A 27161-nucleotide genomic window follows, 5' to 3' on the forward strand; every position below is an offset into this window, starting at 1 on the left:
CTTCATAACAGGCCAATGGATTCGTTAGAGTATCAAGGACAAGACTTATTAAATGTTTTAGACTTAATATAGAAAGGTACAGTCCATTGAGATATGTAAACAAACCGATAACCATTAACATACAAATAAAAAAATGCATAACGGTTATAAAAACAAACGGGCTGAATGTACAGAGAATAAACTTACGAATAATAATCTGTATGCCTGGGACAGTCCTTTAATTAGATTGAACCCCAAGAGCTGATCCTTTGTCCCTTCACGCACAAGTTTTTTAAGCCCACTCAAATGGGCCGGCATTCAGATGGGGCGGTTTGGATGCTAATGTGGGGGGCGAAAATGTCCCCTGGGTGTCAACTATGGTTTGCTCAAAAATATTCCAAAAGTTTTGACCTTTCTTAACTTTTCTCAGGATTATCCCAGAGACTTAACTCCCCCTTCAATTAATCATTTCATAACCGCCTGAACATTTCCATACCAAATATGATTGAATTACCACAATATCGCATATCATTCTAAAAGACATGTGACTACTGCTGTTTACCAGTATAGTTGGTATCTAAACTTCACAACCCTTTTACGGTTTTTGCCCCTGAGTACGGAGTGCCACACTGATTTCCAGAAATATGAAGGCATTTTCTTTGAAGTGAATATTTCTATATTTTGTCTTTAACTCAACCACTCTCCTAGCACACAGCTATCCCTAAATTTACACCTTACACCTTTGTTTTTACCCTGCCTATTTAGACAGTCTCCTCTAAATAGGAAATACAGGATCAAGGACAATGCATAGCTATGATCTGCATACCGTAATTAGCTTCCTGACGGAATGTCTTTTTAACCTAATTACCTCCGATTGGGTTAATTAACCATGTGTTTTAAAGAAAAAAAACATTTCTTAGAGGAAGGAATGTACATTTCTATTTATCAATTTGATATTTTATTTGGGGATCTGACATTTAATATTCTATTTAGGCCCCCATCCTGACAATGTATACAATAACATTTAAAATAAACGCAATCTTTGATTAATGGGATTCTACAATCCATGTTTCTAGTAAGATCTGTTCTTTTATTTAAGTTTATATTATCTCTATGTGATAGACCTCGGTAATGAGGGATATTTAGACCTGCAATTTCCTGTCAATGGTAATAACTGACTCACAATGGGACTGGTTGGAAATAGTGCATGATGCCGCAATTGTTTCCGATGGTCGCACAAGTATCCAAAACACATCTGTGCAAGTACCCAGGCGGATACATAGACATTTATTTAATAACGTTGCACAAATGTGCTTTAACCCATTGCATCCAACATGGGCATTACAACCCATTAAGCCACCTGAGGTGACATTTGAAGTGTTAACCCCCAGCCACACTGCCACAAACCCCTTCCTGCCGTCACCATGAATCCGTAGGGGGGGGAGGGGGGAAGAGTGAGTGCAGTGCGGCACTGATCACCTTATTGTTCCTCCTGCAGCCGTTATATTATCCGAGACCGTGACTGTCAGTGTGAGCAGAGGTCCCCCCCCCCCTCTATTACACTGCCAGTCACCGATTGGCACCCACTCGTTTGTTTTTGTGCATAGTCCTTGTGTGCGCGATGTCGTCTATAGTGAGACTTTCACTGTTTGGTTACGTTGGATATTTATTAAAAAAAAATGTGAATTGAAATAAATTAACAATAAATAATGGAACTTGTTCTTATCCCAGGAGCCAGAAGCTGAGATGGATCTGTGCTCTGTCGTCCCCTAGAGAGGAGATTGACTTCCTGGCGGATCAGGGTGAGATATGGATCTGTCATTCTGCTGAATAGTCCAAAACAAAATAGTCCTTGAAACCCTTTCTCTGCAGCTTGTATATACTGTATCCCCAGCCGTGTGTTCTAATGAAATGCTGATGATGCGATACTGATCCACCACGGAGCTTCACTGTCCGTTGCTGGATTACTGTGATTGGCTGTTTACCAGAATGTCATTGTCTCTCTTTTAAAAAAGCAACTCCGTTTAAAAGAACATTTGTTTTTCCGAAACGTGGGCTTAATAGATCCAAATGGTCTATTTTGTAAATATAATACCTGTTATATCGTTTGTTGGATACACTCCAGCCAAGTGTATCTAACAATTTCCTCTCTGCTTCTCAAGGGGTAGAATGTATGCAGTCCTGTGTATCGAACTAGTGTGTGGGTTTTAAATCACGAACACCAATAGCACCCTTCTGAAGAGCAGAGGATATTTATGTATATGAATGTGTCTAAGTAGCCCTGACATTTTGGCTACTAGCGACATTGCCAGATTGTAGTCTATGGCTCATATTTCTGCATCTCCCACTTCTGTTCTACACTTGTTTTTCTCTGTGCACAATGACTTTGGCTCAATGTTTCCAAGCAATATAGAAAAATCTTTATTTTCCTGGTGTAAATACTAGATAAGAGTACGGTAACGCCGGCCTTCTCTCATTGTCCTGCTTGGTTTTTTTTCAGTCCTTCCACAGATGCAGTGTTTAAAGTCCTATAAATCGCGAGAAAATGACGAGCTGTCCCTGGAGAAAGCGGATATTCTCCTGGTAACACAGAACAGCGATGACGGTATGTTTATAGTCGGTGGTACTTTAATATACTGTATAGAAATAAAAGGCACCGCACGTGAACTAGTTACCAGCATATGGATAAAGATTGCAGGGACTGTGCATAGCAGATGGGTCTAACACTGTCACATGCAGTATACTATAGATGACAATGGGACCTGAAGACTGAATATGATCAGAATATAATTTTATTGTTTTCATTAAATGTCCTGTTATATAGGGTAAGAAGAGATAATGACAATTACACACAGCATATAGAATATGGGAAGTGGTACTGTGCAAATGTATCTACACACAAAATAAGAACAGATGGTGACAAGTGCATACAGAATAAAGAAAATGATACCATGCAGGTGTCTTTAGAGGTAATTGTATACAGACTAAGGGAGGTGTTGCAGATACATATCATCATCTCTTCCTCCCATGGTTACCTCCTCCCATGCTCGCATCCAAGACTTCTCCCGCGCTGCCCCCCTCCACTGGAACCAACTCCATCAGAACTTCCCCCAACTTGTCCAGCTTCAAACGGGCCTTAAAAACCCACCTCTTCCTTAAAGCCCTCCAGTCCTCCACCTATTGACCGCCTCCCAGTCTCCCCCTACCCCCCTCCCACTCCTGTCCCCCTCTTACCTCCCTCCTCTTCATTCTCCTCTCCCGCCTCTCCGTCTCTGCCTCCGTTCTCCCCATTCCCTCCTCCTACCATTGTGTCTCTGTCCGTCCTACCCTCCCCTTAGATTGTACGCTCCTTCGAGCAGGGCCTCCTCTCCTTCCGTTCTCCACCACCTTAACTCTGCTCTCCAGCTCCTTGTCTCTTCCGTGAGGTCCTCCTGCCCTTCTACCCCTCTCTCTACCCCGCTGGGGGCTCTCACCTCTCATCTAGCTGTTCATTGAGCTTCTGAGTTACTGTGCTTTTTGTTAACTGTACTGTGCTGTCTCACCCTTTATCCTGTTTCTGTCTGTGTCTGTACGGCGCTACAGATACCTAGTGGCGCCCTATAAATAAAAATAAATAATAAAAATTAATAATAATAATCTGTACACAATGAGGGGTGCAAGTCAAGCACTAAATAATAATAATTTCTTTCCTGGTTCAGGCTATGGGCACAGCATTAGGAAGGAGACTTCCCTCCTTTTTTATTACATGTGTTTATGGTCAGTGCAATGTATGGCACCTTAACTATCTGCATCAAGCCATGTTTATGTATGGAGGAGCAGTTAGTGATCATACTCCATGTGGAACAAACCAGGCTGCTGTTCCAGTGTCCACCAGCAGAGGGAGTGTGAATTCTTACATAGAGAGCTGTATAGGATGAAATAGCCCAATGTTTCCAGCTAAAAAACCCAAAATGTAATCTCTAGCTTTCAGCATGACCCTTAATGCAGGGGCTCTAGAAATATTTTAATTTAACTGATGAAAGGATCGTTAAAAACTGGACCCACCATGTGCCTGTTGGCCATTACCTAGAATCCTTTGCGGGAATAAAGCCATGTAGTATGTATGATTGGGAGTCCTTGTGTAGCAGTATTTCCAGTTCAGGACCGTTGCAGTTGTTTACCTTATGACTTCTAATGCCTACATTCCCACACTGGTAATTTATGTCCGGTACACCCACCACTTGCTCAATTGAGCAGGGATCTGGTGATTACAATAAGCGGGGATCTCTGATGCAGGTTCTGTAATGATTTTATATGAACTACCCTATATGTACTAGAGTTACATGGACTCCTCAATGTAGTCCCTCTATAGACACCATTTGTGATTCCATTTATCCAACTTTTAGTCCCAACGTTTTTTTAAATGTTTGGTTTCAATTACCAATTAATGAGGCCTATGTATTATATTTATTAAGACATTAAAAATATATTATTTACTATTATCTTTGGTTTTATGCATCCTGCCATGGTTTTCATTCCTTTTTCAAGTTAAGGACACACCCATCTATCACTATTTACTGCTGCTTTTCTTTGGTTTTTGGGTATAAAGGGGGTAAGTAACTCGGAAAGGTGCAATACCCCTTTTACCTTGCTACAATGTTACATGATTGTGTTTCTCATTGGCTAATTCGCCATTTCCCATTCCAGGATGGTTGCGCGGGGTACGGCTGTCCGATCAGCATTCTGGGTGGTTCCCACAGTCTCACGTCCAGCCCATCAGCCGAAACGCCTGCATCCGAAACCTGCAGGAGGAGAAAAGGCTACAGAGTGCCCGAGCCAAGCTCCAGCCTAAATAGCCGCAAGCTCCACGTGCCGCCCGCTGCCTAATCTGCTCCATGTCTGGGTTCCCCTCCTCCCTCCCCCCGATTGATAATCTATTGCGGTTTACACCCATCTGCCTGGCCGAGTCTCCTCCTCTCACGGTTTAGGTGACTATTTAAACGGTGGAAGTAATTTAAGTGACTATTCAGAATGGTCCAAAACTCTTTGTAAATGCATCTGTTCCATAAGTGGCCTGATCGCTGGTGATTTCTCTCTCACAGATAGATGTATTTATATTTTTAATAAAAGAACAAATTTTCTAGACTACTTTTTTCCTTTTTATTTTAGCGGCAAGGGAGGAGAGATCTAAATTCAAAGCAAAAAAACTTGGACTTCTCAGGGTTTCCAACTTTTGTAAAGAAAATTTACTGACCTTTTTATAACACTTTCCTGACACATTGTTATACAGTATCTCTCCCCAAAGTAGTGACAGCATCCAGAGGAGAAGGACGATTAGGGAAGGTAATAAACAGGTTTACAAGCATTTTGTACTTAAATGTGTGATAACTATGGCCAGTAAATTTACTTACAGATCCTAACCATAGCACGCACTTATAAATACATGCGGAACTTAGATTGCTCATGTATGTGTTTAAAAGCATGCTCTTCCTCCTCCCGCTGAAGGTGACCATTATGTGGGCTGATTTGAGAGACCAGTGACATCACTGAGAATGTAACCTATCAACTCACAAAGAATGAGTGACATCACTAATACATGAACCCAAAGCCTCACATGGTCCTACAGGACTAATAGCCCATCCTCCAATGATTTAATTTTTAATGTTAGGACAAAACCTCATCATTATTGGATTCAGTTTAGAAAATGGCTTTTTCCACTCTAACCAGGTCTGGTAAAAGTTGAAAACAGAGACTTTAAATGACACATTGTTCATAAATGTTCACCCAATGACTATAGACATTTATTAAAACGCTTGCACTTTTTGCAATTCATTTTTCCCACCCATCCCTTCAGCAATACTGACTTCTATACGGTATGGTCACACTTGGCGTAGAAACTGGAAGCCCAGGAGCTGTATAGAGGCCACATTCATCTCACACTGAGTAAGGAGGAAGCTCAGGAGCTGTATAGAGGCCACATTCATGTCTCACAATGAGTAAGTAGGAAGCCCAGGAGCTGTATAGAGGCCCACATTCATCTCACACTGAGTAAGTAGGAAGCTCAGGAGCTGTATAGAGGCCACATTCATGTCTCACACTGGGTAATTAGGAAGCCCAGGAGCTGTATAGAGGCCACATTCATCTCGTACTGAGTAAGTAGGAAACCCAGGAGCTGTATAGAGGCCCCACATTCATCTCGCACTAAGTAAGGAGGAAGCCCAGGAGCTGTATTGAGGCCCCACATTCATCTTGCACCGAGTAAGTAGGAAGCCCAGGAGCTGTAGAGAGGGCCACAGTCACCTCACACTGAGTAAGTAGGAAGCCCAGGAGCTGTAGAGAGGGCCACAGTCACCTCACACTGAGTAAGTAGGAAGCCCAGGAGCAATGTTGATGGCCTTTTTCATGTCTCACACTTACAGTACTCACTGTGCTGAATCCTTATGAGAGGAAATAAAGACAGATAAATAAACAACTTGCGACAAAAAAACAGATGTCATGGACTGGTTGCATCAAACATAACATAATACTTCATGAAAGCCGCTGCTCAGCCCAGCATACCCCCACCCCCACCCCCACATGCATCATCAGCCACGTGTATGTGTGAAGAGAAAGAATAACAAACAAAATATATATCATTTTGTTTTAATATCAAATTAACACTATATTCCCCCTTATATAGTATTGAGGGGATTTAAGTATTCTCACCTGTCCTTGCAAATGTTATTAAGTTATTTATATAGTGCCTACATATCATGCAACCCTTTACAGGGAAGATAGCACTATCCACCTCAGTCCCTGACCCAGTGGAGCTTACAATCTATATTCCCTACCACACCGACACACAAGGGTTAATTTTATCAGCAACTGATTCCCCGGTCAGTATGTCTTTGGCGTGCGATGATGAAGCAATGACACCACTAACAGGTCAGACACACCGAGTCACGTGTTGTAAGTAATATTAGTTTATATAAGACAGTATGCAGATACCGGTGTTTAAAACACTTAAATGTCAATTACATCATATTTTATCATGTACTTCACAAGAAGTCAAAATAATGAAAGCTGAGGAAGCAAAAGTGAAATGAGGTAAATATTAAGTAAATTTGGTTATAATAAAAAAAAAAATAGCAAAAGGGAATATATATCTTAAATGTGTATAACTGAATGAAATATAGACCGGTCAGTAAATAAATCCATCTAAATAAGTTGGTGATTATAAATGACCATTTGACGCCAGAAGATCCCAACTCATCCCCTCCACACATCCAGCTGAATTACAGATGCATGTAAAATAAAGAAGTTACAAAAAGATAGTCAATCACAGAACGGTAGTGGTGGATCCGCTGTCCGCAAATTTAGAACCGGGCATCAACACAGTCTCTACGGACATAGGACCATACTTATCTGCTGGAAGGAAAGTATGAAGAGTAGTTATTACATTCTGTTTTAGAAAAAAATAAAAAAGAAATAGTGGGTGTGGTTTGTGCCAACAAGTGGGCAGGGCAAGTTGCATGAGAAGGCCAATCGTATCACACTCCTGCCCCCTCAATGAAGGCGCTGGTTACTCCATCACGGCACATCCCCACGCTCTTGATAGGTAGGCGGCGGTGCCCTTACAGAATTCCCTGTGCTCCCAGGAGTCTGGGAGGTCGGTCTAATAATCTCCAGTCAAAACACCCCTTACAGCATTGGTGGCAACATAAATTCAAATAGCCCAAAATATAAGCCATGTGGATGTTTTAACTATTTTTCTTGCATCCTCGGCAGTATTTTGGCTGACCGTGTCTGTTTTCCGCAGGAACGTGCTGACCTTGGTCGCCAAAACTTGGCACAAGGTTCTTACAGTCATAGACCGTGTAGTAAGAGCAACCAGATGCGCCAATACAATTCCATAATTGGAGATCGTGGCATTTACTGGTAAAAGGGCTCTTGTTATGGTCCAACCACAACAGATTGGACATCATTAAATATTCTCATAGTGGGAGTGTAGATTGCCTAAAATGTTTCTCTCTCAGCCCCTCTGAGGTCCTGGGAAATGAAGCGACCCTTTGAGGAACACGCTACACACAGCGCCTTCACGGTGTGCAGATCTCTCGCTCCCAGAACTGCGTTTCTGTTTAGGTCTCTTCCTCTCCTGTGAGGTCAGGATTGCTGATGGACCATCCATCAGCAACATTATCCCAACCTGCCCTTCACCCAACACTCCTACGTCTCTTTAGAACAGAATGTATAAAGCTAAATATAACCAAACTCTGCAATTTAATCCAGGAATGGACAAAATAATGTACAATACAGGAGAAGCCAGTCAGTCACTAGGGTCTTTCAAGCAGCAGGGAAAGATGTGACTCCATTGGCCTCAAAAGAAAGGCCTGAGAAACGTTAGGCACCAGAGGTCATTTCTGGAGATCTGGGATATGTCCAGCCCGGATTTAATCAATTATCAAATGTTTTGGCGGTCTTAAGATTTATTTTTTTTGCCTGTTGCTTACAAAGAGTCTTTAGACATAGACCAAGAATGACTTACTAGAAGGTAAAAGCTTAACATCAGTTTGGACAATCTGTTTTCACCCCTAAAGTCAGCGTGGGAGATGGAAATAAACACGAACCTGGAATAAAATGTTCAACTTTAGTAAATCACCTGTCTAATAAGCCACCGTTAAACCAAGAGTGCCCTCTGCTGCCTGTAAGGATGTATTACACAACATACTTAAACAGCAAATCAAACAGAACTTTTTTTTTTTACTATAATAGAGAAAAGTTTGATATTTCTTACAACCATGTAGGACATAGTTTATTATTACATTGCTACTTTTGTAGGTTTCTTACGCAGAGCTTTTAAAGTTCAGACTAAAAGCAAAATTGCCATTTGTAACAAGGTATCACACATATACTACAAGAGACGGTCACAGTAAACAAACAAATTCTGTTTCTGTGTTTGTTAATTCCCATTCTTGTTTCATTACCGTGCTTGTTCCCAATTGTACAGTGCTATGGATTGTGATGGCGCTATAAAAAAATAATGAAATACCTTGAGTGTTTCCACATTTCCAACTCTGCACACCATGTTCCCTTTCATCCATCTGCAGCAGGCTGCAATGTTAAGAGGGAGGAGCTTCTCTAACAGAGCAGACACAGAGTGACTGACAGTCATATAGGGTTGCTCTGTCTGGATTCATAGAATGGGACAGAGCCAGCAATGTCATTGACTTTAAATGCTTGCAGGTTCAGTTTTTTTACCTGCATCAGATATCATTTAGGATACAAGGTAGGCTTGGGGTTAGCAACCTTTCAGGACAAAAATAAAAAAAAAAAATTACGTGCAAGTCACAATTGTCGGAAATAAATGCTTACAAGGAGCAAATCGATCCAAATGCCATCAAATATGCAGCCTATAAATAAGATAAATATTTAGCTGTAACATGTTTAGAAATTAACATTTTATTTTGTCCAAACCCATGGGAAGCAGCACCCACCCAGGAATCCATAGGGAGCTTCTATTGGTTTGATTAGCTGTGTTGGCTAGTTTTTGATAATGAAAGTACCTTACCCATGCAATATTCATTTAAGAAAAAAAAAGCAGCCCATCAATTCACTGGAAGTCAGCTGCAAGCAAAAAGCAGACGTTTAATCTACTGTAATAGCGATATTTAAACGCACTATTACCGTAACAACAGTAATAGTGTGCAGGCGGCATTACTTTTTACAGTAAGACGAACAATTGAATTCCTCCCTTAGAGCACGTAGAGGAATCCTGTGCAGGGCTAGGTGACTGCACAGCAAAAGTAACCTCAACTGTCAGGAACAAAGAATTTTATGTAATGTATTGTACATGCTTGTCTATAGGGATTAATGATCCCGATTCCAAGTCATAGGTATAATGCATTCAGCTAAACAGATCTCAGGCTAAATGAATTAAAGGCAAATTTACACACTGCCATTAAGGAAACTTCTAGAACATTTAAAAGTAATGATTCTGCAGTTACAAAGCTCTGTAGAGCTTACCCAAAATGGGGGCAGAGGTTATCAGCAAGAGCCCCACAATATTTACATAAAGGGAAGTACCAACTGCACTGAAACACTGCCCTAGATTTAACAGTCAATGCATTTCTTACAAATGTAACAAGTTTTTGCCTATTAAATTCATACAAAGATTTTCAGCAACTGTACAAACCCTGATTCAGCAACTAAACATATACATCAGAAAGACACCACAGGCAGCTTTTGTGAAGCTAGTTCATGCCTTAAAATCATTCACACACTTGGGAGCATTCATATGCAATGAGTCACAATGAATGGGTTTTTTTCCCCCTCTGCACCTCCACACAACAAAAACAATAGATTTGATAGACTGAGCATCTGTTTAATATGCAAGATTCAATAATATATATATTTTTACCAATATATATAAAAAAAATAGAATATATAGTATATCCCACTGACATTATCAACACTGACCACAAATGAACGTTTATCAAACAGAGAGCAAAAGATCCAGCTGGGTTTTGACCAATATGACCTGATCCACCATTAACATTGTAATTAATTTCAGGACCACAAAAAACCACGTGCAGTATCTTAACTATTACACAGTGCATGGTATACCCACAGTGAAACTGAAACCATAACTCAGCCATTAGCTATTTGGGCGGTTAGAGAACACCCTCTTTTATAATTAGTATATTTCCCATTTGCATATCTCTGGTATCTCGTTTTGCTTAACTTGCACCTGATCTCAGACGCAACCAAGTCTAATGAGGACTCTCAATCAGCTGAGCCTAATAAGAGAAGCTGGTGGACCAAACCATTGGCGGTGAGGTTAGGGGTGTTACAAAAACCTGGTATCAGACTACTCTGTCTTATCAACATTCATACATATCTAACATTATTATATACACATGACATTGCATTACTTATATTAATAACTTAATGGTTCCCATGTAGGTAATAATGAGATAAGCTGACCCCCGCGATGGAATGGGACCGTCCACTGAGCTTGAAGAAAGTAGGAAAAAATAGACTAAAATAAAGCAAAAAGTGGCCCCAGATAACCAGCCAGAGCCATGGAGGGAGAAGCCCGTGTGAAAGAAGACAGCAGCTCCTATCCACTGGGTAATGCTATATATTCAATGTCTAATTACCAGCATCATTATCAGCAATAATAACATACAAGTGAAGCAACTGCTGCGGGAGGTTTTGGCCATTGATAAGAGTAATAAAATGCTAATGATTTAATAATAACCCAATAAGGGAGAGCCCGGCACATTTTCTCATTAATCTTCATATTGTTTGAGTTGCAGAAAGCGGACAGATGCAATAATGATTTTCACTTATTAATGTTCTCCAGTGTGTACAATCCAATTAATGAGTCTAATAAGTGGGACTTCTAGGGTTGTTTTTAGAGGTAATTATACAAAATGCACCATATTGGAGATTAGCTGGGGGCTGCCAGCTCCTGGGAGCCTCTTGTGACTATAAGTGGACACCTATGTTAGTTACAGCATGCTTCTGTGGCATGCTTATTACTGTTTATGGTCAATGTGCAAAACCTATCTGCAGTCCTGCTATAAATTAGGTCTTATTCATTTTGCAATTACAAGAATCACAAAGTACCACAGTGATCTGTCCAGGAAGAGACTGCTAAAAACATTAGTGCAATTCTGTATTAAAAGTTTATAACTTCTGGTGTAAAGGAACACATTAAACACACAAATTTTATATATATATATATATATATATATATATATATATATATATATATACACACATATACACACATACAAATATATATATATATATATATATATATATATATATATACACACATGTACACACATACAAATATATATATATATATATATATATATATATATACACACACATATACACACATACAAATATATATATATATATATATATATATATATATATATATATATATATATGTATATATATATATATGAGAGATATACAGATATGTATAATATATATATATATATATATATATATATACATACATACAGTGGTAGAAGTAAGGTGTATACAGTGGTATGTCATACTGCCACTTCTACTGCCATCATTGTAACACTATCACATTCCAGTCACTTATATTCCCGTTTCATTTTCCATACCGCCACTTCTAAATTTCCACTTCAACCACTGCGTGTGTGTGTGTATATATATATATATAATATATTTACACACACAAAAATATACATCAGGATGCACTCGATTCACAATGAGTAAATCAAAGCTTAAAAAGCTGGGCATAGTCCATGATTCAAAAAACAGGATCCATAGTTGTTCAGCAAACTAACAGACCAGCAATAAGAAAAATACAAAAATTAATAAAAAAAATATAAAGATATATCGCAGTGGGGGCAGGGCAGATTACTGTGATATATCTTTCTATTTTTTTCTATAAAATTTTGTATTTTTCTGATTGCTGGTGCTGGTCTGTTAGTTTATTGAACAACTATATATATATATATATATATATATATATATATATATATATATATATTTATTATTATTATTATTTTTATTATTATATTATGCAGCTCCTGGCTTATGGGCACATAGTGTGCTGTGCCCTTTGGCCCCTTCTTGACTTGTGGGCCCCCGTCACCCTGAGTGACACAGCTGAGCAGGCATTATGCTGATGTCCTTGGGAACGAGTCCCAGGAATCCCCCAAATGTAAACAATGGTCATACCTACCAACCTGTGACACCAAGATCACAGTGGCATGGCCACAAGGGGGCGCAGTCGCTTCCCACATGGGTGTGGCTACGTTGGGGCATAGCCATGTCCCGCCTGGGGGCATATCCAGCTCATCCAAAGCACTGTCCTGCCCCTACCCACCTCCCCCCTCCTCTAAAAAGACCTTTCCATGCTGCTCGCACCAGCAGCAGGTGCAGGCCGGACACATCTCCAGCATTCCTGGAATTGGGACTGTCCCACCTAAATATGGACAGTTTGGAGGTTTGATGACATGAATAATTTTGCCCAAATTCTAGCAGTACACTCTTGCAAACGAGCTCTTAAATTGGAGGCAGCAATTCTGATGGACGAGCAGATATCCAGCCTGTCAAGTCACTCGGGACTAGTGACACCAGTGAGGCATGAGGCATTTTCTGCCTCAGTGATGTCATTCGTTCCTAGGGAATTGGCTGCCCCCGTTCTATGTAGGTGACAAATATATTTTAATTATAAAAGCTTAGCTCACTTTTACATGGCACCATTACACCATATGAGGACCTTTCATGAATTTACTAACTAGTTTTTCAAGGTCAAACAATACTTCTGGTACTGTGTAAGTTCATGACCCCATTATTGATGGTCCCTGAACCCCTTACCTTGTATTTATAAATGTTGGCAACCCCAGGAGTTTATTTAGTAGTTGCAAATCTAATGGAAGTATTTGCAAAATAGCTGGAGGAATGAGGCACCTGCATGTGCTATATTAAAGTAATGTCGAGAGACCGTTCATAATAATATGTGTTGGGAACAACTTCTGAATTATTTCTGAGAAAAGAGACTTTTTTTTGACACTTTAACAAGTAAAATAGACCAGTTCATATAATTATATATCTTTTTTTTTGTTGTTTTGCTTTTTCCTAAATCAAATTCACCTAAAAAAAATGCAATATATCACATCAGAATGGTAGATTCAAAAAGCACATTTAATGTTGACGGTTAATTCTAATAATAGACATCAGTGCATTGTCAATATAAGAACCATCTATAACTGTCCGAATTGACTTCTGACCTGTAAAAAAAATAAAAAAAAATCCTTTGACAACTGTCTCTACTAGGCCATTGTCAGCTCCACCCCCTTCCTCACTGTATTTCATTGTCAGCTCCACCCCCTTCCTCACTGTATTTCATTGTCAGCTCCACCCCCTTCCTCACTGTATTTCAAAGAGCAGTGCCAACTGACAGCCAACTCAGATAGTTTATATCTAAGCAATAAGACAGAGGGCCAAGGCAGACTTGGCTCTAGATCTGGCTCTGCACGCTAGACTTGGCTCTAGATCTGGTTCTGCACGTTAGACTTGGCTCTAGATCTGTTTCTGCACGTTAGACTTGGCTCTAGATCTGTTTCTGCACGCTAGACTTGGCTCCAGGTCTGGCTCTGCACGTTAGACTTGGCTCCAGGTCTGGCTCTGCACGTTAGACTTGGCTCCAGGTCTGGCTCTGCACGTTAGACTTGGCTCCAGGTCTGGCTCTGTACGTTAGACTTGGCTCCAGGTCTGGCTCTGCATGTTAGACTTGGCTCCAGGTCTGGCTCTGCACGTTAGACTTAGCTCCAGGTCTGGCTCTGCACGTTAGACTTGGCTCCAGGTCTGGCTCTGCACGTTAGACTTGGCTCCAGGTCTGGCTCTGCACGTTAGACTTGGCTCTAGATCTGGCTCTGCACGTTAGACTTGGCTCTAGATCTGGCTCTGCACGTTAGACTTGGCTCCAGGTCTGGCTCTGCACGTTAGACTTGGCTCTAGATTATGGCTCAGCTTTGTGTACTTGGCTCCAGGCATGGCTCAGTACATTATACATGGTAGCGGATATTGTTTAGCTTTGCATACTTGTCATCAGATATCTCTCATTGTATTATTTCTGGCACTATACAGCAGTTTCTAACTTTCTGAGCTGGCTGCTAGATTCCGGGCATAGTTGTGTAAACCTGTTCACACTGTCAGGTCTGTGGATCCCCCTGCGCTAGTTGTGTCCTGAAATCAAAGCTGAACTAGATGCTATGAGCAGATATACGCAGTCATGTGATCATAATGTACAGCAGGTCCGTGAGGCACTGAGGGAAACTCACAGATCAATGTGGCAGCATTGTGCCTCCCTCTGACTGCATATAAACAGGGCGCAGCTAACACAAAATAGTAAAAGAAAAACACAAAAAACCATTAGGTCTGTCCAGGGACATGCATAGAAATGTATGGACCTGATAGCAACATTCTTAAGGGCCCCATAAAGTGCACCATCCTACAATTCTTGCTCAGATAGGAAGAGTGCCTTCCCCTATGAGCAGAATATAGTTTTGGGGCCACAGAATGCAGGCTTGCATGGACTACATTTTGGGACTTTAAATGCATTGCAGAGAAGGTGGTGAGATAACAGGGAGCTCAGTGATCTTTCTCTCTGCAGCAGCTACTACCCCGGTAGGTTTGCCTATAGGTCTGTGCAACAGGTGATTTGTGCAATGGGATCTCCATCATGTAACTGGCAATATGGGTGACAGTCACTTGGTCTGTTCAGTATAGTTGTCTATACTGGGCCACATATTGTCTAAATTAGATCCTGAAGGGGGCGGTCCTGACAACTGCACCATAGAGACAGTTGTCAGGGGCTGATTAGTTGGAAAGTCAGAAGAATTTGCAGTAAAGTCGAAACCCCCTTTATCCGGCAATTGCTGCCAAACCAATGCAATGTCCGTTCTTACATGTGGTGTCTCCCGGCAGTTTCCAAGGAAGAGCCGTCTTTGCTGTGCACGGAGCAGGTGAGAGAGGAAGATACTGCGGAATACAACACCGTGATCGTCACAGGGCAGGAGGATGACCTGGAGGCTTCCGATCCAGTAGAGTTCAGTCTTCGTGCCCCTGAGAGTGCCAGAGCTGATAACGGGCAGTGCCAGCTGAGTCTCCTGACAGTTTGCGGGCCTCTGTCTGACGGCTCGGGAGGATGCTATGGTACCTACGGTGCGGAGACCCGCCAGGGGCCGGGGTACTTTACTGCAGGTGGCCAATTCCAGCCAGTAAACTTAAAAATGGCGGGCAGTTTCCCAGGTACAGCCCCTCCCCCGAGGCGCTCTGCCCGCTGTGCCGCCTCATGTAAACTACCAGCCTTTGTATACGATACAGGACCGGGAGCAGACCGGCCGAATACTAAGTGCCAGGCTGAAAGTTTTGACGAGATGGCAGCTCCTAACAGGAAGAAGAGTCGCACCCTGTACAACATTGGTGAGCACTGTGCCGTAACCTGTATGTCATATATGTCAGTTATACAGAAAACCTTCATTTATTGCTTTGTACATTCTTCTTCTGCAGCTTTCACTAAGCACATTCTGTCTACCATCTGTTTTTTTTTTCTTTAACAAAGCCTTTATAGAATCCAGGCAGAGTTTTTCATTTCCTTTTTATATTCAACATTCCCCATTAATACAGTTGCATCCAGTGTCCAGAGCTCTCTAATAAAAAGGGCCATAAACATAAAAAAAACTACATCATATTGTGATAAACACAGAAGAAAGAGGAAGTTATTTACTTATAATAGGTTAAAGTTGTCCAAAAGTAGAAATCCCCTTTAAATAAGATCTTCCACCATGGTATTTTTTTTATTAATAATAATAATAATAATATTTACTAGGTATCCCTTGTAAATGTTCCCCTCCCCTGTTCAACCAGGAGAGGATGTGGCCAGGACAGTGACTAACATGCTAATCAGCCTGACTACTATGCTAATATGTCAGCTGGGCAGGTGGGACTGAGAGATGCTCAGTTAGTTATTAGTATACAGGACTTCTCTTAGGCAAATTACATATTAGGGATTTTTTTTTTTGTATCTACGACTGAACACTCTGTGATTAGCATGTTACTGTCGTTACACAACAGCCTCCATCATTATTGGACCTTTAACTGTTTTAGCTTCAGTTCTGAAAATTTTGTGTAAACAAATTAAGGGCTGACTTTTCATTCATCACCACAATGTCTTCTTGTCCTTACCACCCAAGATCCTTCTCCTTATCTCCTCTTCCGTGAGTTCCATCTACTTGTACCTTCATGTTTTTTATCCACTAGTGTCTCATCCATTAACCATTTCTCCATCTCCTGGGCCGCCTTCCAGATCAGTTGCAGGAACTGGAGCGGATATTTGTGGAGGATCATTATCCGGACAGCGAGAAGAGACGAGAGATCGCAGACATCGTTGGGGTTACACCGCAGAGAATTATGGTGACGTGTCTGCTTCTTTTATGTCTACAATATATCCCCTTGAGCTCTATCGTGTCTTTAAGATGTTTTTCAAGTTTATTTGTTTCCGTTGCTCCTGAATACAACGCAGCTGTACTGGGTAGCGGATACAATTGTATCCAAATTGGAGTGTTAGTTATTGTGTATTTATTAGAAAGTTTGTTAAAGGACTTTGTTCAAATTATACCGCCCGCTTTCTCACCCATAAGTGACCAGTGGTGACCGCATTAGTATTTCCGACTTCAGATATTATAAGCTATTATATTAATATTACGTTGCACGTACAACAAGTTTAAATTCTGAGGCTCTCCTGTACTCCAGATACCTCGTTCACTCCTAAACCTAAAATACATGTTCCATTATATAACAGAGTTACAAGTATTATCGATATTGTTATTTCTCCTTATAACCTTCATAAGCTCATCTCTCTTTTATCTGGACTGTGTCAGGATATAGTCCCTGTGCTGGGTATTATTATTTTGAGATATTTGGCTCTTTCTTGATCCTTGTGTATGGTTTTTTGTAGCCTGGTCCTATAAGTTCTTTTACTGCATATTGTGTATAGTGTTTTTCCTTGGACTGTTCTTGTGCAGTTAGCCAGTGTCCCAATCTCCTCCATCTTCCTAATGAAGCTTAATTAAATTGGATGCTGTAACAAGATGCCAATGGCATATCTCTTCAGCTCTTGTGGAAAGTGGTGTCTATAGATGGTTTGCTAAACTACAAAAGCACAAACATTAAACATTCTATATAATATCTTTGTATGAAAAGCTATATATTAACATTCTTATGTCTCTCTAAAGTTTACCTGTACTTTTTAGTTTCTTGATCTTACTGCTTCTTTGACTTTGTCGTAACCTTGCCGACCTTATTTCTCTGCCTTTTTAACTTCCAATTTTATTTCAGGTCTGGTTTCAGAACCGCAGGGCTAAATGGAGGAAAGTGGAAAAGTCTTCCCTAAAAGTTGTCAAGAAGTCGGTTGCTTCCTCTATGGGGATGTCTCGTTCTGAGAGTGCTGTTCTCACTTCTTCTGCGCTCTCCCGACCAGAGTCTGTTTCGTTTGCGGTTACGTCAGGTCATCACCCCTATGGATCGCTAGCGGCCGTGAGGAGTGGGTGAGGGCAGCAGGTTATGTTTTCGTTAGTGGAGGAGTGAGAATGATGTGGTCAGTGGGCTGGAAAAGCCCATTATGTTGCTGGTTTTGTACTTTAGTATACTGTGTATTCTCTTTTGGGCCCAAGTATCTCAATCCAGTAAAATATGAAGTCTTCTCCCACATATGTCCCTTTTTCTGTATACCTATTTTATTTTACACAAACCATGGCAGACAGGTGAATAGACAGGTTGAATGCATAAGATTAATTTTACAGAGAGGTTCATTTAATACTTTCATAGAAGATCACAACAGTACTCTGTGCTGCTGGGGAACCCTGCTCCTTCCACTATATAACTCTCAGTCTGTGGCTTCCTGCTGCCTCCATTCCCCTCCTCACATCATGTCACTGTCCTTGTCACATGCAGCCCTGTCCTCACTAACACATCACTCATCTCCTGATATACTCTGTGCTGCTGGGGGACCCTGCTCCTTCCACTATATAACTCTCAGTCTGTGGCTTCCTGCTGCCTCCATTCCCCTCCTCACATCATGTCACTGTCCCTGTCACATGCAGCTCTGTCCTCACTAACACATCACTCATCTCCTGATATACTCTGTGCTGCTGGGGACCCTGCTCCTTCCACTATATAACTCTCAGTCTGTGGCTTCCTGCTGCCTCCATTCCCCTCCTCACATCATGTCACTGTCCTTGTCACATGCAGCCCTGTCCTCACTAATATAATTACATGAGTGGACAGCTAACTGCCTCCCACAAGATCAATATGAGATGTGTGATCACTTTAGTTAGAATACAACATTATTTATTAGCGTCAATGAAGAAGAGCCACCTAGTGGTTAGAGTATTGTGAAAAAAATGACACTGATGCTATGAATAAGCAACCCATTACATTTTAAAAAAGCATTTCTCCCACTCTGGAGTATTTTCATTTATTTAGCAAGAAGAGATGAGAGAATAAAAGTAATATTCTATATAATATCTAACTTAGTGCTTAGTTCTTTTGGAACCTGCTTCAACCACTCCCAGGGTCATCATCACTTCAAATATATCTATTCTGGATTGTCCGCCACAGGTTGTCTTTCGTCCCCGGATCTCTTCTTCAAAGATCTCAGACCATTGATCTCCTTTCTCAGCACAGCTCCTCCTGCAGTTCAAACAGCAGCAGTTCAGGTCGGTATATAGATAAATAAATAAATTACCCAGGATACTTTGCATATCCATTACACCCGAGCATTGCTAGTATCTAGTAACTGGTAAAAGAAAATGTTGTAAGTCACCTAGGGGAACTATGACCCAAGGCTGAGTGTTCTTACTAAGAGGTGACCTGTAATATCCTTAGAATCTACGTTATTCCTTATAATATACACAAGTGTTTCCAATGTGAATACAACATCTCTAGGCAGCACAAAGACATTTGTTTTATAGAATGTTGCACGTCTTTAATGTTCTGTTGCAGCTTCCAAAACAATTTAAGCTTTATTACAACATGTTTGTAAACATATTGCTAAATGCTCACCTGTAACTGAGAACAATTTATTGCTGTTGTATTGTCAGTCGTTACAAAATAATGTTTATATAATATAAAATATTTTTTAGGAATTTATTTGAAGTCAAGGAACTAATCAATGCCAATGTTCCTTCAGCCTCCAGCTTGGGGTCACCGAGTGCGGTCTGCCTACCGCCCTCCCAGGAATATCCTCCGACGTTCCACAGCCCGCCGCCCCTGCGACGCATTGGACTGCCCATGTCCATGAACTTTAACCCTAGCAGTCACATGGTTCCGCTGATGCTGGATACACCGGAAAGCGCCAACACCCCGCCTCCGGCGACGGATGGCGACGTGTACGCTTATAATATGCAGGAGTACGTCATCTACTCTATCCATTATATACACGTTTGTGGTCTGGTCAGTCTTTGTGTGATTCATATAACTCTATAACTGCATGATTGATACGTTGCTATTCAATACTTCTGTTTGCAGATCCCCAATGCTGGAGGCAATGAGATTTGGTGCACAGTATTATCACCAAAGTAACCAGCTGGGAACTTTCCCGGTGCCCCAGTATTCACAGTACCAGCGCCTCCCAATGCACAACCTCACGCCAACCTCTCCCGAGGACACCGCCTTCCTCGCCGTGCCTGCTAATAACGCCGGGGTGCTGGCGTATGGGAACCCCGGAACCTTCTTGCAGGGGCGTGCCACCGGTCACATCCTGCTTCAGTCGGGCACAGGTAACTCTATCAAGTGGAACTTGTCAGTATGATTTATATGTGTGTTATGGTCCCTTTAAAAAAGTTGCCCAGGTGTTTCTACTGTCTCATGGTTACAAAGAGACATTTAAACTTCTCTGTTGTCGTTTTCCAAGGTATAGCAACATTGTTTGCACAAAGTAAAAACAAAGGAGAGGTGGAGAGGATCAAAAAGGGGGAGGTGGGAGGAGGGAAGTAGAGCTGAAAAGTGGATTAAAAAAGATAGGAGAATGCAATGGAAGATTAAAGATTACCACTATCATTCTGGGGTTCCTCATACCCCCAGTAGGATATCAAACCGGGGCACTCACATGTAAATACATTTATACATCACATAACATATCTCAAGGAAACTACTATAAATTATTACAATTGTTTATTGGAAAGTTGTATTCATTAACAGCATTAAGTTGGAGAAGAGTTCTTAGCAGAGTTTTCAAACTTCAAAAAAGAGGGCAGAGGAACATGTAGAAATTACAGTCAAATGTGTTTGAGAAAGTGCTGGAGTCTTTATTTATATACCTAGTATATTTCGCAGACAGGCGAGTCCTTTTGCAGGAAATTAGTTGAGAGAAAACGAGTATAATGTGAGGTTGGTCGGGATTTCCCTATTTGCTGGACGCCATCAGCCGCCAAGCCCTTGTTTTTATGTGTTTTGTAACAGAACTGAATCTATTGATACAATCGGATCTGCAGAACTAGAGGAAATGTGTCTATGTAGCAGTTTATCCTGCATTTGGCAGACGAAATAAATCAGGCCTCAGTCTCGGGAGACACTTTTTTTTTTTTTTTTTTAACTCAATAATAGTGGAGTCGTAGATTAAATACAAACCGCTATGACATAGGCTTAGTTTCCACCTGTAGGGAGCAGAAATATTAACAATGATTTCATTTCACCATTATTGACAGAGGGGATATGTAGTTACTGCTGCAATGTGTTCACGAAATATAAAGCAGAAATTATTCCGGTTAGTGTGGAAGTCGCAACACAGCCAATTTTACGCAGCTTTATGTTTACCAATCGGCAGCTACAATCGTGCAGCCTGGAACTATGTTAAACTGTTCCAATTATCATATAATATTGTCCTTTGCTTTTGTAGCACCAACTTATATTGCAGCTCTGTACAATCTGGGAACTTTATTCAGACATATTACATGCACCGGTGGAGCTTGCAATCTAACTTTGCTGCCACACATAAGCAGGCCAATTAACCTATCAGTGTTTCTTTGAACTATGGGAGGAACCTCTATGCTGGAGGAATCTTATAAGAACCTGTGGAAAACAGGCGGGCTCACTGGTGTAAAAAAGAAACACAACAGATTGGGCAGCACAGTGGCTCAGTGGTTAGCACTTCTGCCTTACAGCACTAGGGTCATGAGTTCAATTCCCGTCCATGGCCTTATCTGTGAGGAGTTTGCATGTTCTCCTTGTGTTTGCGTGGGTTTCCTCCGAGTGCTCCAGTTTCCTCCCACACTCCAAAAACATACTGGTAGGTTAATTGGTTGCTATCAAATTGACCCTAGTCTGTGTGGGTGTGTGCATGTTAGGGAATTTAGACTGTAAGCTCCAATAGGGCAGGGACTGATGTGAGTGAGTTCTCTGTACAGCGCTGCGGAATTAGTGGCGCTATATAAATAAATGGTGATGATGATGATTGTATTCAGCAAACACTAAACAGTGCTTAAGAAGTTCAAGTGGATAATGAAGCCAGACTGGATTTTCTCCCTGTAATTGACTGTACACAGACTGTGCTGTCATCTGCTTCTCCCACAATGGGCGATTGTCCTGAACAATAAACCGCCTTCAGCAACAGCCAACTCCGTGATGAGTATTAATTTGTCTGTAATTGTCTCAATTGCAGCGTGTACAAATCTTTCTCTTCTGCAGAAGGGATACACAGAGAACTTCACCTCTCCCTACAACTCATCTGCTCACCACATTTTTTTCTAGTGCGTCGGAGGTTTTCTTGTTTTTGTTTTTTTCTTTGTGTGTTTTTTTTTAAAAAAATGACTTTTTTTTTTTTTTTTTACTATTAACTTCAAGTGGGTGAAACAGCTCTCTGAGCAGCTAAAGAATGTCACGCCCTGGTCGGAGAAGATAGAGCTGTCCTCCTACATCTTGGACGAGTCCTCCTATATGAGGCTTCAGACAACGTGGTGGTAGCAAGCAGAGTCTTCTGCAGGGGCAAACGTAGGATTTGTAGAGGGGGGGTTTCCACACCACGCCGCCAGTAGGCGTGACCAGCATACATGGGGTGTGGCTATAATTTTATACGGAGCTTGGCTGCTCTCCAACTCTTCCTATCCCCATAATATACATGGGCAATGCTGCGTGCAGTACTGTTAGGTGCACCTTTTGAAGCAGAGCTGGGTGAAGTGGGAGCAGGGTCCAGCCACCTCAATTATACAGTGCCCCAGGCTTGGAGGGGGGTTTCCAGGCACTAGGAACTCCCCCCTCCCCTAGGTTTGCCTATGCTCTAGTTGGCAGTCAATAACTCCATAAATTCTGCTTCATCCCTTTCTTAGTTTCGTAAAGCCTCTGTTTGAGCCAGAGTTGGGAAAGACCATCAAGTACACCATAGGAGAGAAGAACACAGTCCTGGAGGTATATTTACTAAGCTGTGGGTTTGAAAATGTGGGGATGTTGCCTATAGCAACCAATCAGATTCTAGATTTAATTTATTTAGCACTTTCTACAAAATGACAGCTAGAATCTGATTGGTTGCTATAGACAACATCTCCACTTTTTCAAACCCGCCGTTTAGTAAATGTAACCCCTAGTCTTGAGAGTCCCAGACCTGCTCTTCAGGTCCTTCTCAGACCGAGAAGTCATTGTGAGCTTCAAAGAGGTTGAAAATTTACATTCGGACTTAATATCTTTCAGGATGCACCGTAGCGAAGACATTTTTACAGAAAGTGTTTTCACACGATATTGTGCTTACGCTGTTTTTCATTTCATATCGATGGTTGTGAATGTAAAATACATTTAGAAAACAGCACTTGGTAAAATTGGGCAGATCATATCATATTTTTTTTTCCTGCGCTAGATCTATGGGAGCAGTTGCAAGTTTTTTTGGTTTACATTTGCGATGCCTGAGCTGGAGTTTAGTGTTTGATGTCAAAAGTGAGCGTGGCTAAAATAGAGATGGGCAGCGCTTAATTTTATACGTTATATGAAATACATTTTCTAAATAAAACAAGGAGAATATGGGCAAAAATGCACAAAGATATGAGAGAAGTTCTGGCGAAATTTCATGCAAATCGAGTTTTGTAAATTGTACATCATAATCATTACTAAGTAACAAAAATTTTGAAACCATTTTTTTCTTTAAACTCTTTATTTGTTACAAGAGGAAACAGCACGGAAAAATGCAAACAAAATAAAAACAGACTATTTTAAGACAACAAGATGTCTCCTCTTATTTTAAATTTTTATACTAGAAGGGAGAGGTAGGAAAGAAACAAGAAATTGAGGGGGGGTTAAGGAGGGGGAACATAGAGGGGGGAGCGGAGGTTGGGAAGAAGGACAGGCATGTATATCGCCATACCTATTACAAAGGAGATTATAAACAACATATCTAGAGATTAACGACTTATGAAATAAATAAAATAAAAAATAGATGGCTAAATATATGGAACTCTTACACATGGCGCACGACGACCAACCTGGAGGATCCGGAGATGGCCCAAAGTCTAAGTACCATTAGAGGGCGAGAGAGCCAAAGGGGGTAAACAGCTACGGCTTTCATGAAGATACCATGGGGCCCAAACCTTGTCTTCGAAACAGTTTTTAAAAATAGAAAGTGCACAAAAACCTGGTTAAAGATGCACAAGTATTTATATAAAAAAAAAAAACATGGCCGTACTTTGCAATTCTTGCTCTGAAACGTCCTTTGTGATGTAATAAAGGCTAAACTAAGATTTAAAATGCCTTTTTATTATAATAAACTATTTTATGCATAGAAAATGATACAATATATAGTATACATGCTCTATAAATCCAGGGCTGGTTCTCTCGTCCCAGCAGGTGGCCTCTCCTTTCACCCGTCTCCGTGGAATGATATGTACTTACAAGGTGCCCCGTTCCAGTGTCCTCGCCCTCAGGCTGCAAGTACCCGCAGCCATCCCGAGCAGCCCCATTTTCCGCAGCCTCCTGCACCCCGCATCGTACAGCATCCTCACAAGCCCACGGTGAACGCCCAGACGGCCACGGAATCGGAGACCACTGAATGTGAGTGAAGTGTTAGAGCTTAAGTCAAATGCCTAAATACTGTTCATAATTATAGGGGTATAATACAAGTAGTGTGTTTTCCGTTATTTAAATTTTCATCACATAAGCGAAGCCTTGACCAAAAAATGCAGATCTTCTAAGAAGAATCTTCCTAAAAGTTCATCCTGTACTAAAAGAATCATATGCGGTTTTAAGTATCCGTCCCAACGAGGAATCCACACATGTAGATTAATTATTTTTCCTGGTTTAAACCACCAAAATATTGCACAAATCTATTAAGCCACCATTAGGTGTCAGTCGCTGTACAAACAACACAAATGTATCATCAACTTAATCAGTGTATTATAAGTAAAGAGAAATTATCATCCTTTCTCTCAGTAATCACGAACACACAAACCAATACGTAGTACAAAATGTTAACCTTCACAAACATAACTCTGAGCTCATATAAACTATACAAATAGACCCCTTACATACAGCACATATAATACAGTATAGTTATACAGATAAGATAATATATGATACAACATAGTCACTCGCTGAAGTACGTTTCCAGAATATATCCAGAAATGTTTTAACGTATTCTGTTAGTAAGTTAACTCTTTGTGTTTTACCTCTGTGTGTTAGAGAGAGAATTGAAGAAGGGCCAGTCTAAATAAAAATTACTTGCAGATTAGCTAGGCTACAATAAACTACATGCTGCCATATTTTGTTAAAATTTCTATCCCAGCTGGAATCCGAGTTGAACTGGACATAATTTTTTGTTTCTTTTAATCTGTTAGCTATGCTCATATCTTTTATTGTGTGCTTTTTTTTGTGTTTTCTTTTTAGCGGGCGAGGTAAAAGCTCATGAAATGTGTTGTTTTAGCATAAATATACCGCATTGGGAGGTTTATTATGGCACTTCCAACATTCCAGAACTGTTTCAATTGCACAGTGTAGAATGTTATTTTCTGGCCTCAACCCCAATGTTCAGAAAAGTTTCCCTTTTAGTTCAGTAAGAGCAGGTGACATCACTAGAGCATGAAGTGACATCATCTGCTCCTCATTGTTAGGCTGCATTCTCATTCTCACCACTAGGTGTCAGCATTGGGTGCACTCTTAGACTGATTTTAGGTCCAATTCATGTTTACATAATTAGCGTTTTTGTTTTGTTTTTTAATATCATTTATCTTGATTTCTTCTAGCTGTTGCCAAAGATGTTACAGGCTCCGTTTGACCAGACGTTGTAAGTCGCTTTCTTAAGGCAGAACAAGCTAACTACCAAAACGAAAACAAGACTGTTGAATGTTGGACTAAGCTGTAAAGTCGGTTTATTTGTGTGTTTCTTTAGTTCCTTGTTTAAATGGTTGTTCTACGATGCCTTGTTTTGTGTTTGTACGGAGGGAGGGTTATACAGCAAAAAAAAATGGAGGATTTTCAAGCAGCACTTGTTAATAAAGACACATTTTCTTTGAGTTTTGAAGTTCATTGCTTCTGTTACTTCTTATTTTCCCTACAACTTTGTTGGTCCAGGTTCTGGGAAGCATTGAGTTCTTAGCAGTAATCTATTTATTTTATTTTACTTCTTCCCATTGTGATTCATATATTAAAAGGCAGCTAAATCTAATAAGAAAGCTATTAATAACATTGACAAATGTAGTTCTGTACCTTGGAATAACATGACATGTTTGACATTTTAGTTACATTTTCTGCTCAGAGTTTAAGCGATTGTTTGTATCTATCACCCATTTTTTGTTTGTCAAAAGGAGACTAATAGGGGCTGATAGGGGCACACTGGGCTGATCCTGTGTCTCAGTCCAAACACTGAGCAACAGTATCTGTTCCCAAGCTGGTCTCACACATAGTGAGTGGTCTGTTGGCCATTGAGCGCTGTCTGTCTGTGTGTTATCTCCTACGGGCCCCCTTGTGCAGAAACCACTGTAATGGGCAAATATGATCAGATCTACATCACTGGTGGTGTGCGTGTGTGTGTGTGTGTAGATATATATATATATATATATATTATATAGTGCCGCTGAATATAGTTAACAGGACTAAAAGAAGAGAAAGGATCTATTATAATAAAGCATAGCGAGACGAACACCGACGCGCGTTTCGCATACTCGCTTTAACAAGGCTAGCAGCAGCTGCCAATTTTAATCACACATTTTGCACTTTTGTCACTGTTCATTTTTGTTTTTAAATATTTTGCTACTGTTGACTCCTTGGCCATTTAGGGATCATTTTAATATATATCTAATAAAGTATTTATTTTTTAATATTTCTCTATCACTCCAAGAGTGCCCCTATTTACATTCCATGCTTTCTTTCTTTTCCTTTGGTTAATCTCTGAGTTATACATGGTAGGGGAGCACCACCCAAGTAATTGTTTAAAATGTACAATTTAATTATATATTCTATATAACATACTGGGTTAGTGATTGCCTGGAGCGGTGGATACTTTCTTTAAATCTGAAGAGGTCCAGAGTTAATGGCTCAGAAGGTGGTAATTATCTGAGCGTGTAGGGAAACAGAATGAATGAGAGATGCCAATGTGAAGGAATGAGAGATACTCTCTATTCTCAATTCCTCCTGTCAAAGATAGTTACACACTTTCACGTAGGTTGATTGGCAGGCTGCATAACCAATGGTGC

The 27161-nt window shown here is 40.7% G+C and overlaps 2 protein-coding genes across 5 annotated transcripts in view; both read left to right on the forward strand.

The window, feature by feature from the left end:
• LOC142160762 (uncharacterized) overlaps positions 1–5103 on the forward strand; it is a 29385-nt gene extending 24282 nt beyond the window's left edge. For all 3 annotated transcript variants that reach the window (XM_075215740.1, XM_075215742.1, XM_075215741.1), the window contains exons 13-15: positions 1711–1781; positions 2480–2584; positions 4666–5103. In XM_075215740.1, coding sequence (XP_075071841.1) covers positions 1711–1781; positions 2480–2584; positions 4666–4814 — 325 coding nt within the window. In that variant the 3' untranslated portion in view covers positions 4815–5103. The remainder of the gene's footprint in view (positions 1–1710; positions 1782–2479; positions 2585–4665) is intronic.
• A 5818-nt stretch (positions 5104–10921) lies between these two features.
• LOC142160169 (homeobox protein NOBOX-like) lies at positions 10922–25963 on the forward strand. 2 transcript variants are annotated; one of them, XM_075215117.1, is made up of 9 exons: positions 10922–11067; positions 15424–15921; positions 16805–16911; positions 17836–18044; positions 19117–19214; positions 19688–19907; positions 20026–20276; positions 24319–24525; positions 25713–25963. In XM_075215117.1, exons 1-9 carry the CDS (start codon positions 11019–11021, stop codon positions 25742–25744), a joined length of 1671 nt encoding a protein of 556 aa, XP_075071218.1. In that variant the 5' UTR covers positions 10922–11018; the 3' UTR covers positions 25745–25963. The 2 variants fall into 2 exon arrangements, with proteins under 2 accessions (XP_075071218.1, XP_075071219.1); XM_075215118.1 differs by having other exon boundaries at positions 24322–24525.
• The last annotated feature ends 1198 nt before the right edge of the window (positions 25964–27161 follow it).

The sequence above is a fragment of the Mixophyes fleayi genome, chromosome 6, assembly GCF_038048845.1.
Source record: "Mixophyes fleayi isolate aMixFle1 chromosome 6, aMixFle1.hap1, whole genome shotgun sequence".
NCBI classification, from domain to species: domain Eukaryota; kingdom Metazoa; phylum Chordata; class Amphibia; order Anura; family Limnodynastidae; genus Mixophyes; species Mixophyes fleayi.

Coding starts and splice junctions, on each gene's coding strand:
- LOC142160169 (XM_075215117.1), top strand. CDS start 11,019: ATGGAGGGAGAAGCCCGTGTGAAAGAAGACAGCAGCTCCTATCCACTG. Junction 11,068..15,423: donor CAGCAGCTCCTATCCACTGG/GTAATGCTATAT, acceptor GTCTCCCGGCAG/TTTCCAAGGAAGAGCCGTCT. Junction 19,215..19,687: donor TTCAAACAGCAGCAGTTCAG/GTCGGTATATAG, acceptor ATGTTCCTTCAG/CCTCCAGCTTGGGGTCACCG.